The following is a 12,784-nucleotide window of genomic DNA, read 5'->3' on the forward strand; positions in this document are numbered from 1 at the left end:
AAAGGGCAAACATAGTATCTATCATTAAAAAGGTGAACAAAGAGGACCATGGGAATTATAGACCAGTCAGCCTAACTCGAACAGGTTCTGTCTCAGACCCCAGGAGGTAGCAAGAAAATGGAGAGGTTGTTGGTCCAGGACACCCCTTAAGTCCTTGGTTTGGAGTATGAGGAGGATAATGGTGCAGGCACAAACTAATGGACATTTCTAGCAATCATGTTCTGGTCTCAGGCACATGGAGTGCAAGCGCACCTCAAGTAGTATACACATAGGGACCATCACTCAGAGAACCCTACTTAAATAAAAATGCTAGCTGTATTGGAAAGTCCCTTTGCAGACTGACTCCGAAACAAAAAAAGTATGGCCTGTCACCACAACCAATGTGAAGTACTGAAGTTGTCTTCCCTCCAATATTTATTCACCGTATGTTTTCCTGCTTTAATTTCTAGTTGCTCCTCTACGGCCCTGTAGCCTCTTTCACTTGATCATGAAGAGGTATTTAAAAGCAATATCATGTCTTTGCAGAGCTTTGCATATACAACTTCCCATTTGCATTGCTTATAATCCTCTGAATAAAATCTCTCCTTTTCCCCACTCCCAGACTTCACAAAATCCAAAATTCCATGTTTATCGGCAAAGCTGCTAATCTGACATTAAGGTAAGATGGGAAGTTCTAATTTTATCAAGGGGTATAAAATGACTGCTTACTAATTCTGAGGCTACTCAGCGGGTATGCTTCTGCCATTAAAATGAGCTCTCCACCTATCCTACTTAGTATAAAATCTCATTTTATACATCAAATGCATATTTGCCTATTTTCAACTGTCCACACATTTTATATGAAAAATAAATGGGTCTGTTCTCTTTAAAGAAAAAAGATTTTACAGATTTTGTATAGCCTTCTAAGGTTATCATGCTTTATTCTTTTCTCCCATCTGGTGTTTCCGCCTCTTGTTAACAGGAGCATGTGAAAGGTTTCCACCCCTGACATCTTTCTGATCCTGTGTGACTCCTACATACTCCCACTAACACATTTTCTCTAGCATACTCCCACATTCACACAGCATGGCTTCAATCAGCCATTTATCAGCCCATGCACACAAACGGTGTCTTCACTTCTGCATCTGTTATTTGCTGAAGTATTTTTACCTTTGTCTTTAGAAATACTTAGGCCGATCAGCATTTACACTTAAAAGAAAATAAAAGCAGGGAACATCGCTGTTCGTATAAAAGACACGTGAATGCTGTGTGAGAGACACACCTGATGAATACTTGTTAAAGGTACACCGCTCAATCTTTTTCCTGTCAGGTCCCCTGAAGCTGAATCAGTCAGCTTTGCTGGTACTCTCCCATGATGCGAAGTCAAAGTTTCCATGGAATGCCTCTGGATGGAAATGGCACACAGGGACTCAGGGGAACATTTTCAGAAGTGCTTATGTAACCTGGATAATTAAGCCTCCTTTCCAAATGGGATTTATGCACTTAGGAGATGAGATGCATTGAAAGTCAATGGGCCCATAGATCATGGAGGCACTTTTGAAAGTTTTACCATCCAGGCTTCTTTCTATTTTTTAATTTTCTAGTTTTCCAAAATGCAGCGAAATGAAGAAAGTAGAAAGACTAACATTACCGTGAACCCAATCCTTGCCTCAGCCGCCAACGGCTCTCTCTCACTATACCTCACCGTGGCTGATCACCAGCCCAGACGTGACACTAACAATTGCTCCCTAGGTTAGCTGAGCCGCTGTAACCAATATAGGGAACCCCTAGGATAGCCAGTGTAATCACAGCTGACACTTTCTGAGTAGGGATAGATGACATGGGGCTGAAAAGGCCAGTGGTGTGACTAACTTAGGGTGTTCCCAATGTATCCCCATGTTTCATCAGCTGAATTGATGTTAGAATGATGGGAAATCTTTCAGATTTTTTCCCTGACGTAGACCAGGTGTTAGAAAGAGAAGGGGAGTAGCCGTCCGAGTACAGAACTGAGAATCAGGAACACGGCTGGCTTTAGAACTTTTGGTCAGGCCTGCAGAAGAGTGTATTTTTTCCTAGCACCATGTTTTCAACATAACCTATGCCACTATCACATCATCATATCAGCCTAAGGGGTTTGGGGACAGTTAGCTGCACGATCCTTTGGGGTACCTTCCACGAACTTAATGGACTCATTTTACATGGAAAGCGGCATGCAGAGGAGGGGGGATGGTTAGGTAGTAAGCCTTCTACTGCCAAAATGGATCCTTGCTGCTTATTCTTGCAAAGTCAGCAATTAGTTTATATCAGTTTATGTTTGCAAGGCCATCTTTGTAAGGAAAAGGGATAGAAAACCTTTTGTAAAAGAAAAGGTAAGAATCTCCTTTACATTACTTATTCCTCCAAATTTAGGGGGCCCATGGTCAGGAGCATCCAAGGATCTGGCAGTAATTCTTGGATTCAGTGGGTCTAACAATGCAGAGTTGCATGGCTCTCTTCCTTCCTTCCAGGTGCTACAATGTGTTATAAGACCGCTAAAATACATGAAATGATTTCCTAATATTACTTTTCTGTGCAAACAGTAACTGCAATTGTCACAGAGATAATGTGTAATCCCAAATGGGGGAGCAGATAGCACAATGGATTGCAAAGGGACTGGATGGGTCCAAGAGACACGCACTCTACTAAAGTGAGGTGTCCTCACTTCCAAAGAGTTTAGGAACATATGATCTATTCTAGATGTTTCAGGTACTTCAAGGGTGCCCATCACCTTAGTACAGAAGTACTAATTTTAGCACTTAAAACGGACTCTCTTGTGACTTTGGATATTCAAAACTTCAGTTTCTGTAAAAGAATAACATTTATTTCCCTCTTCCATGGAGGGCTAGGGCCTTCAGATTTAATTACTTAATTTTAATACAATGCTTTGAAGATGAAAAGCCTTATATTAAAAGTGCTTAGTATTATTATTAGTTCCCTGACCATTACCAGTCCAGCCACCACCGACTGTCGTGAAGGTAAACATAAGGACTTTTCTTGTAGTAGGTGCTGCTGCAGGTTCTGATGAACCTTCTGACACTAAAAATGACCAGCCACCATCAATCCAAGCATGCAGTGAAAATGAGTCCTCTGCATAAGAGTCAAAGGATAACAAAGAACACTTAGTAACAAGGAAATGACTGACTATAAAGCCGAGCGGGGCTTTCCTATGCCACCAGAATGGGACCAAATTCAGAACCTCAGTACTTCTTCACTTGTTATGTTTCCTTTGATACCAGGAGTGATTAGGGACCCACTACGAGCAGGAGGGAATTGAGTATGCTGTGGAGCATAGTGGTAGGGGACTTTGGACACTACTGCCAATAATATCAAGCAAAAGGTGACTACCCACGAAGAGGGGATCTCATTTTTCAACTACTCTCCCTACCTACACTTTCTCTCCATGCTGTTCCTACACTGTCTGTCTTTGATACAGCATATTCCACCTAGCAGATTCTCAGCAAGATTTAGAAACAATCATTTAAGAGGCTAGCAGAAACCATTACCTAGTAAAGGTGGTCTTTTGCTCTTTATACAAGTCAAACAAAATTGTACTGGAAGTTGAGGGAATATTTAAAAGTGCTCAAGGGAAAAACTGCCTATTGGAGGGTGTCCTTAGTGTAGGCTAAAATAAACATGTAGTTCTTGCTAATCTAATTTACTTATCCCTAGTTTTTCCGTTGACTACCATTAAAATCTGCCCATGCTTACAAACTTCACTCACTTTAAAAAAGTCACAAACTTGCTGGCTAAGTGTGTTTCCCCAAACTCTTAGAGCTCTAATGATCATACCTTGGCATGCTTCTTCTTTAAAGCATTCAGCTCTTTCTGTTGTTTCTTTAAATACTTTATGTATGCCTACAAAAAAGGAACTTGGATCAATTTTCCTGTAGTCATAATGACTGACACCAGATAAAATCTTGCTGTTTGCAAATATATATATCGTCTTGCAAAGTTTATGCCCAAACTTACCTTCATTTGCTTTAAATCTTCTATCTTCACTTGAGGAATAAGTTCTATACCTAAAAGGCATTAATACATTTTATCTGGAACTTCAAACACATTAGTACATATCACAGTTTCTGTATTTAACTTCACCACAACTTATATTTCTGTTAGACAGTAATTAATGTGTGTCACATTCAAATGTATAATGTAAACAAGCAACCAACTGAGTTCCATTTAAAAATAATTTAATTATTGAGACATGGGAAAGGTATGTTTAATTTTTTTTTCCAACAGTACTGCACCATCCATCATCTTACTGGTGTAAGGAGAAAATAAAGCAATAGCTGCATTCCAATCTCCTTTCATTCCCAACTTATGTGTCAAACAAGAACAAGAAAAGAGTTTGTAAAAATCTTGCTCAGAAATAGAGCAGACCATGTGTGCAATTTCACAGATGACCTCTTGTTAGATTCTGGCAAATGTTGTTTTCACTGGCGTATCTTAACATTCTTTCAGTTACAAAGTAGTATTTTAAATGTTAATATTGAAAAAATAAAGTCAATATAATCCCATGAGAAATCTACCAGGCAAGACCCTCCTTAATTCTTACATATATTAGTGATTGACCCAACATTTTATTATATACTGTTTAATTAATTAACTACCTTAGGGCAGGTCTACACTTCAAACACTGCAGTGGCACAGCTGCGCCACTGTAGTGCTTCAGTGAAGACGCTACTACACTGACAGGAGAGTTTCGCCAGTCGGCGTAGTTAATCCACCTATGCGAGAGGCATAGGAGAAGCCCTCCCGTCGACATAAAATCATAGAATCATAGAACTGGAAGAACAACAAGGAGTCTGGTGGCACCTTAAAGACTAACAGATTTATTTGGGCATAAGCTTTCGTGAGTAAAAACCTCACTTCTTCAGATGCATCTGAAGGGACCTCGAGAAGTCATCTAGTCCAGTCCCCTGCACTCATGGCAGGACTAAGTATTATCTAGACCATCCCTGACAGATGTTTGTCCAACTTGCTCTTAAAAATCCCCAATAATGGAGATTCCACCACCTCCCTAGGCAATTTATTCCAGTGCTTAACCACTCTGACGGTTAGGAAGTTTTTTCTAATGTCGAACCTAAACCGCCCTTGCTACAATTTAAGCCCATTGCTTCTTGTCCTATCCTCAGAGGTTAATGAGAACAATTTACCTCCCTCCTCCTTGTAACAACCTTTTATGTACTTGAAAACTGTTTTCATGTCCCCTCTGAGTCTTCTCTTCTCCAGACTCAACAAACCCAATTTTTTCAATCTTCCCTCATAGGTCATGTATTTTAGACCTTTAATCATTTTTGTTGCTCTTCTCTGGGCTTTCTCCAATTTGTCCACACCTTTCCTGAAATGTGGCACCCAGAACTTGACACAATACTCCAGCTGAGGGCTTTTTTTGCAATAATGTTACACTGTTGACTCATATTTAGCTTGCGACCCACTATGACCCTCGCGATCCCTTTTCTGCAGGACTCCTTCCTAGGCAGTCATTTCCCATTTTGTATGTGTGCAACTGATTGTTCCTTCCTAAGAGGAATACTCTGCATTTGTCCTAACTGGATTTCATCCTATTTACTTCACACCATTTCTCCAGTTTGTCCAGATTATTTTGAATTTTAATCCTATCCTCCCAAGCACTTACAATGCCTCCCAGCTTGGTATCGTCCGCAAATGTTATAAGTGTACTCTCTATGCCATTATCTAAAGTATTGATCAGAATATTGAACAGAACTGGACTGAGAACTGATCCCTGCAGGCCCCACTTGGCACCGTCTACACTGGGCGTTAGGTTGGTATAAATGCGTTGCTCAGGGGGTGTGGATTTTTCACACCTCTGGGTGACGTAGTTATACATATATAAGTTTATAAAGTAGACCTGGCCTTAGTGTCCTTTAACTGTAAAATTCCATCTGTCCTACAATGGATTATCTGCCTTGTAAGATGAATTCCACTGAACAACATTCAGATCTTGCAAAATAAAGACAATTTCTGCAGAACAGGTGAAATTTTAATCTATTCAGCCCCAATAATATATTATTTCTGAGTTAGCACCATAAATGTGCCTGGTGCTTTATAAGACACAAAGGCAGAGGGGGAAGTTTTCAAAGATATAAATAGGACTATTGAAAGTCAATGGGAGTTGGGTGCCTAGCTCTCATTTGTGCCTTTGAACATCTCCCTCAGGCTCCCTTTCCTTGCTGGATATATAACTTCTCTTGACCTCAATGTGAACTGTGCATGTTAGTGTGGGCAGAATGATGCAGCTATTAACAAATAATAACAATATATAATAGGATAATAAGGATAGTCACAAATGACCTGCTCTATTATTCCTCAAGTGGATAGGAGAGAAAAAGGGGATGCAGGAGAGATGGCAAATGTACAATCCCTGAAATCATAGCTTCAGAAACAGTGCTGCACAATGTTTGTTGTGATCTAAAAAGAGAGATTCAGATTTTATTTTAAAACGCAGACTCCCTATTCATGCTTACTGCTTTGTTATTATATGTGTTGAACTACATTTTCAACCAATAATGATTTTTCAGTAATCAGTCTGAAAATATATTTCCTCAGCCTATTAACTGCAAATTCACACATGCTCCTAAATAATATACAATAAGGTGACTACCACACTTTTGTGATGAAATATGAATGTCTACAATTCAATATGTCATTCTTTTTACATTTATATCATAGTATCCCAATTCACAAAAAGATTGTTTGACTGGTATAGAGAGAATGAAGTACTTTAGATTCCAAACCTGACCTACTTTACTCTGAGAAGTGACTATAGAAATGTCATCCTCTTTCCCAACAGCTCTGCTTATTTGTGTATTCAGCCCTACCTGCTAACTTTCATGCCAAAAATAAGTTTGTGCTGCTTTTTACTTGCGTTATCCCTGCAAAACCAAGGCAGCCACCAGCGAATGAGCTATTCCTTCTGGCACATTAACAGAAATGTTTACCAAGTTTCACTCAGTTATACCTGTGCAAACTCATTTGGCCCCACAGAACCTTTATTATCTGTGATGTGTGAGAGAGAAAGAACCCTCTTGGTTCTCAAAGATGATTTTGCAGGACAAGCAGTTAGGAAAAAAACGCCTATCTGCTTATAAACTGAGCACATTTGATATGGAAATATTTGACAGTAAACGTGGGTGCCCACAATGCCAGTTTCACAGACACTTTTTGGAATACAGCCACATTTTAAAACATTTCTAGTTTGATGGGGGATCCCCACAGAATCCTAAATACCTGGTTTTTATTTAAATCAACCACTCTGCTGAGGAATTTTTAAAACAAAAGAATTTTTGTGAAGTATACAAGAAAACAGCCTTCCCCACTAGTCCTACTGTAGTAGATCATTAATAAATATTGTTCCCAATGTCATGCATGTTCCTGCTGATAGCATTGACTACACTGGTGCACAAACATGACATTTATTAAAATCCAACCATATTGGCTTCTGCGCCAAGAGAAATATGGATAGAAGAGTATTTGCCAAGTGGACAGAGACACCACTAGTAGAGAAAGATGTTACTTTTTGAGCTTTTCAGAGGGATTAGAAACTATAGGAAGTACAAAACTAAAAGCAATGAGGTAGTACATCTTTGTGTCCTTCTAAACCAGTGGTCCCCAACCTTTTTTGTCTGGCGGGCGCCGGATGACGAGCCACTGAGGACCGTGGCCAGCGGATGAGCAACCGCCGAAATGCCGCCGAGAAGCAGGAACATCAATAGGCGTTGCTGCCGAAATGCCGCCGACAAGCAGTCATCCAGAGGTGTTGTCGCCGAAAATCAGCGGCATTTCGGCGGCAACGCCTCTGGATGATGCTGCTTCTCGGCGGCATTTCGATGGATGCTGGTCCGCCGGACAGTACGCGGGCGCACACAGATTCCCCGGCAGGTGCCATGGCGCTCGTGGGCACTGTGTTGGGGACCACTGTTCTAAACCATTTAAAGAAGAGAAAGCTCGTTTTCCTTTACCTTTCTTAGTTTCCATCCCAGGTCCGAGGCCGGAAGTGGTACTTGGTCTAAGTTCAGAACTACTCTGAGGAGTCACACTTGCTTTGGGATTATTAGCTTTTCCTTTCTTATCATTCTTTGTGGTGTCATTTGGTACATCAGCTATATCACTCTGGAAAAAGCATGATTACAAAATATCATTTGCAGGGGGGAAAGAAAGGAAGTCATTTACTTTTAAAGAAAATTCCCCATATATTTGCTAATACTTCTAGACAAAAATTATTTTCAGATGAAGAATTTATAAACTATTTTTACTGAAAATTAATAAGGATGTCTCCTTTCTAATTTTAGACACATGGATGTGCTGTCATGACTGATAAAAAATCCCTCATGACTGTGACTATATTTGGAAATACAGTGAAGGATATTTTAATAAATCTGACAACACATGTTCATGTATTTAAGAGTAGAACAGTTCTATATTTGAAAATAGAGATTAAGAGAATAACTTGCATTAATGACCAATTAATCAACAGGAGAACTGACCAAACATTGTGGCCCAAATCTCATTGCAGTGGTATCATTTCTTGTAAAGTGAAGCCTGTATTTTGCATTGTCCACTATATGAAATTATTTTGCCTACGTTCATAATTAATTTCTACTTACAGTTTCAATACCCATAGCTCTCATCTGGTCTGCTCTTTTTTCCATGACAGATAAAAATTTCTTTGGATCTGATAAAGCATCCACAATATCTGAAAAAAAATTGAATATTTATCAGTTTTTCAATATTTTAAGAGTCATTCAAAAAGCACAATGTAATTTAGCTTTCACAAAGGCTTTATTCTGTTCTCGCCACATGTTCCACTGTCCTCAACACTGGGCCAACTTTTCATAGTAAACTTGGTAGGAGTGGGTAAGCTTTTTTAATTTAGTCTCTCTCCCTTCCCTCATGACAAGAAAGAAAAGGAGATAAAAATTTCATGATTGAGTAAAGGCCTAATCCAAAGCCCAGTGACGTCTATGGAAAGACTCCTACTTCAAAGGGCTTTTGACCAGTCCATAATAATAAATAATAATAATAATAATAATATAGCACTTTTCATTAGTAGATCTTAAAGCACTTTATAAAGATGATCAGTAGCATTGTTCTTATTTTACAAATGGAGGGAAAACTGAGGCACAGCACAAAGTGACTTGCCCAAGGTCATCTAGCCGCCAGTGGCTGAGCCAGGAATAAAACCTTGGAAGTAAAGATGCCTTCACACAAATTGTTCTGGTATTTTCCATGGCTCATAGGTGAAGGGAACTAATTGTTTTACACGGATGGCCTAAACAATAGTACAAGTGACATCTTTTATTTACAGAATTCCTCCTGTATGATTCAGGACAGCACTACTACTCATACCACTCACCCTGCCAAGGCCCAGATGTGGGATGCAACGAGAGGGCTATAAACCAATTAATAAGTTAGGATTATATTGTGACGCCTCCTACTGTTTCCTCTTCCACCCATCTTCTCTAGGACAGAATGCCCAGAAAGCTGCTGCGGGTAGGAGAAGCTCATTTAGACGTTCTCTCTTCTATCTCTTGCCCTGAGTGGTTCTGCTGCCCGCTATTAGATAGTAGTTGTGAAATCATTTTACAGTTTTACCTACTTGTGAGTCTTACCCTGGCGTAACTATCGGCCATAATTTCTCCCCTAGTGCAGACTTTATACCTGGTATAACTTCACAAATTAGTGTTCTGCAATTGCCTTCCCTTAACTCTGCCAAAAGAACTTAATAAACCCTCTTCCCTTTCCTAGAAGCATCCCAGCTCTAAGGAGTATTTTTCACCTTCTTTTATTTACACTGCACATAGTGCATCCACATGTGTATTTAGATCTTCATTTAACAAGGTGCCTAAGGTCACGCCAACTTGAAACACGAGGGCAGTCCAACTGACTTCAGTAAAACTACTTGGGTCTTTCAAATCAGGCACAGGCTCGAGTTCTTTGCTGAACTGAGGCCTGATCATGGACCACGGAAGAAAATAGGAGTTTTGCTATTTGCATCAACAGGCATGGGATGAAACTGTTGAGGGCTCGATGTGGCCAGCTCTTTGGAGCAGGTATAGTTTAACCACTGCACAGTGCCATGTGCATTTACAACACGATATGAACAACAGAATCCCTGACTCACTTGACAGTCATGATAAACATTCACTTTTACCATACACAGTGTTTTATACTGGTTAGTTGAATCAGGAAACACCTTTTTGACAATTTAAGTCCTTAATACATGGATGGCCCCATTTGTGATCTTAGTTATTCTAGTGGCAAACTGGGTGTGATATTGGCATCAGGCCCAAAGAGAGTATTGCTAATTTTACATACTTGTCTCTTTGCTATACGGCAGTGTGTAAAAATCAATAAAATTGAAATTAAATTAACATTTGCATCCCATAAGAAATATGATTGTATGGATTATATGTCATGGGTTTTGTGTACGTAGCTATTAATGTATAACTGTATATCGAGAGCTACACAGAGACATCCGTCCTTGCTTCTACAGCAAATGTATCTTTTCAGGCCTTGATTTAAAGATAATCAAGTAACTCACAAGTGGCAAAGGCATAATGAGAAATGCTGCGTGACAAATTGAATTGATTTTAGTACCTACAATAGTAAAGCATCTACAGAGAGTAGCAATGACCTGGTGATCCCTATGTAACTTTAACTTCAGTAATACTCAAGAAGACCTGTACAGTGGAAAAGTATATCCGCTGAAAGTGAAAAGAGTCCCTAAGGACATTCCTTTGAGCAGAATTACCATTTTAAGGATGATGGGCTTTCATGATACGGAAGAAGATAACCAGTCACGCAGGACATTAATGAGTTTAAATATAATTAATATTTTAATGTTTCAAGATACTGCCCCTTTCCTGCATGTGACTATTAAATGGGCCTCCTAGTTGAAGAAGAAGTATTACACAGAAATCCAGAGTGCATCCATTCTCTTGTCTAAAAGCTGTATCTTGATTCAACCATTCATTATAAAATATTGTACATAATATGCCTGAGCTTTTGCCATGATCATCCTGGGAGTCATGGATGATGTTCTTACTTTACTGTATTTTGGGGGAATGCAACTGATTATTGAGATGAAATACAACTAAACCTTTTCTCCCATGCTGGAAAGAGAGTAGTGAGTTCAGTTACTGCCCCTCAAACACAACACCATGTGCATAGTGGATTCTTTCTGTTCAGAATGTTGTAATGTAATAAAGAAAATCCATCTTCCAGTTGCTTATCAGTAAAGATAAACCTTTCTGTGGGCTTGCATTCCAGATAAGTCTCAGTAATGTAATGGCTCTGTACTTCTAGAGTGCTGGTTTTGGAAGTCTATGTTTTCCTAAAGATCTGAATTTTATTTCACATACCAGAATCCTGTCTCATGTCATAGCTGTTTTCAAAGTAACTAGTAGTGATGTCATAGATAAAACACGGGACTAGGGCCGCATGTACCAGTCCAGGAAAAACATATTAACCAGTTCGAATTTTGGGAATAATCTTGCTTATAGTCCTTACTCATGCAAACTTCCCACCGAATTCACTGGAAGTTTTGCCCAAGTCAAGAATGAAGGATCAGGCCTTCTGTCCTTAGAATCTACTTGATCTGTATGTGAAGATAGTTTGTGCGAGATATGAAAGCTCCATTAAATAATATTTTTCACCAGCTCAAGTTAACCACCCAAAAACATCCAATACCACTGTTCCCCACCAACTGGTATCTTCTCTCTCACACTCAGCTGTCCTTCCCACAAATATCAAATGGACAGACCTTATCCCAAGCACATAATGGCCCCAACAACCTGAATATTTTCCCTTTCCTTTAACTGAGCCAACTACCCTTCCAATCCCTAGAACCTACGCTTCAACGAAAATCCATGCCTGCCTTGATCCTGCAACCATGACATAGTATTTGAAAATGGAACTTGAATATTAAGAACTTTCAAGTAAAAAAAACCTCCTTATGTGTGTGGGAGAGTGAGACCTTTGCAAATTTTGTTACTAATCATTTATATACCGCGCCAAAGGCTCAGCGTTTCTACTGGAAGTAAATGATTCACAGCTCTTTTCTACCCCACCACTTGTCCTCTGCTTAAATTTTCCTTTTTTGTGGTCTTTTTGGCAAGGTACAACTGAATACCAAAAAGTTTTAAAGCTATGAGTTAAAAAACAAACAAACAAAAGTTGCGTTTAACCAGTATAACCTTAGGAAGCATGTGTTATAGAAACAGAAGTCCCATCACGACTATATATAATAGTGCTTACTTATTATGTACACTATATATTATAAAAGACTTCTCGTTGAAGTCTGCTGCCTCATTATGGATTTCTTCAGAACAGTATTGTGTACCATTGGCTATTAGGAGCAGGGGTACTGAAACAGATAAACCATAGAAAATCAGCAAACCACACCAAAAAAAGACAATGGTGCATATTTTTTCCTAACCCTATCATGAAGCAATCATAAATCATTATTATTTGGCATAAGAGATGTTCTTAAATCTTACGCCTACAGGTTAAAAAGGAAAGTAGCTGAAAATTAAGATTCTTGATACTTTGCCAAAACAATCTAGTTACAAATCAGAGATTGTAATTGTAAGTTCATAAAACAATGTAACATTCAGAACAGATGACAAGCACTCAAAACCCACATGTAAATATAATAGTAATGATGCCTTCTGAACATCAAAAGTAACATCTCAAGGCTCTTTTGGTCATCAGGCTATTGCTCAATATCAACGAGAAAATATAA

General features: G+C 39.2%; 1 protein-coding gene across 15 annotated transcripts in view; it reads right to left on the bottom strand.

Moving 5' to 3' along the window:
- PLCB4 (phospholipase C beta 4) overlaps positions 1-12,784 on the bottom strand; it is a 318,161-nt gene that overhangs the window by 37,948 nt on the left and 267,429 nt on the right. For all 15 annotated transcript variants that reach the window (XM_024110413.3, XM_024110408.3, XM_024110392.3 and 12 more), the window contains 4 exons: positions 8,646-8,734; positions 8,001-8,151; positions 3,988-4,037; positions 3,808-3,873 (listed from right to left, as the gene is read on the bottom strand). In XM_024110413.3, the coding sequence (XP_023966181.2) occupies positions 3,808-3,873; positions 3,988-4,037; positions 8,001-8,151; positions 8,646-8,734 (356 nt within the window). The remainder of the gene's footprint in view (positions 1-3,807; positions 3,874-3,987; positions 4,038-8,000; positions 8,152-8,645; positions 8,735-12,784) is intronic.

Source organism: Chrysemys picta, chromosome 3 (assembly GCF_011386835.1).
Source record: "Chrysemys picta bellii isolate R12L10 chromosome 3, ASM1138683v2, whole genome shotgun sequence".
NCBI classification, from domain to species: domain Eukaryota; kingdom Metazoa; phylum Chordata; order Testudines; family Emydidae; genus Chrysemys; species Chrysemys picta.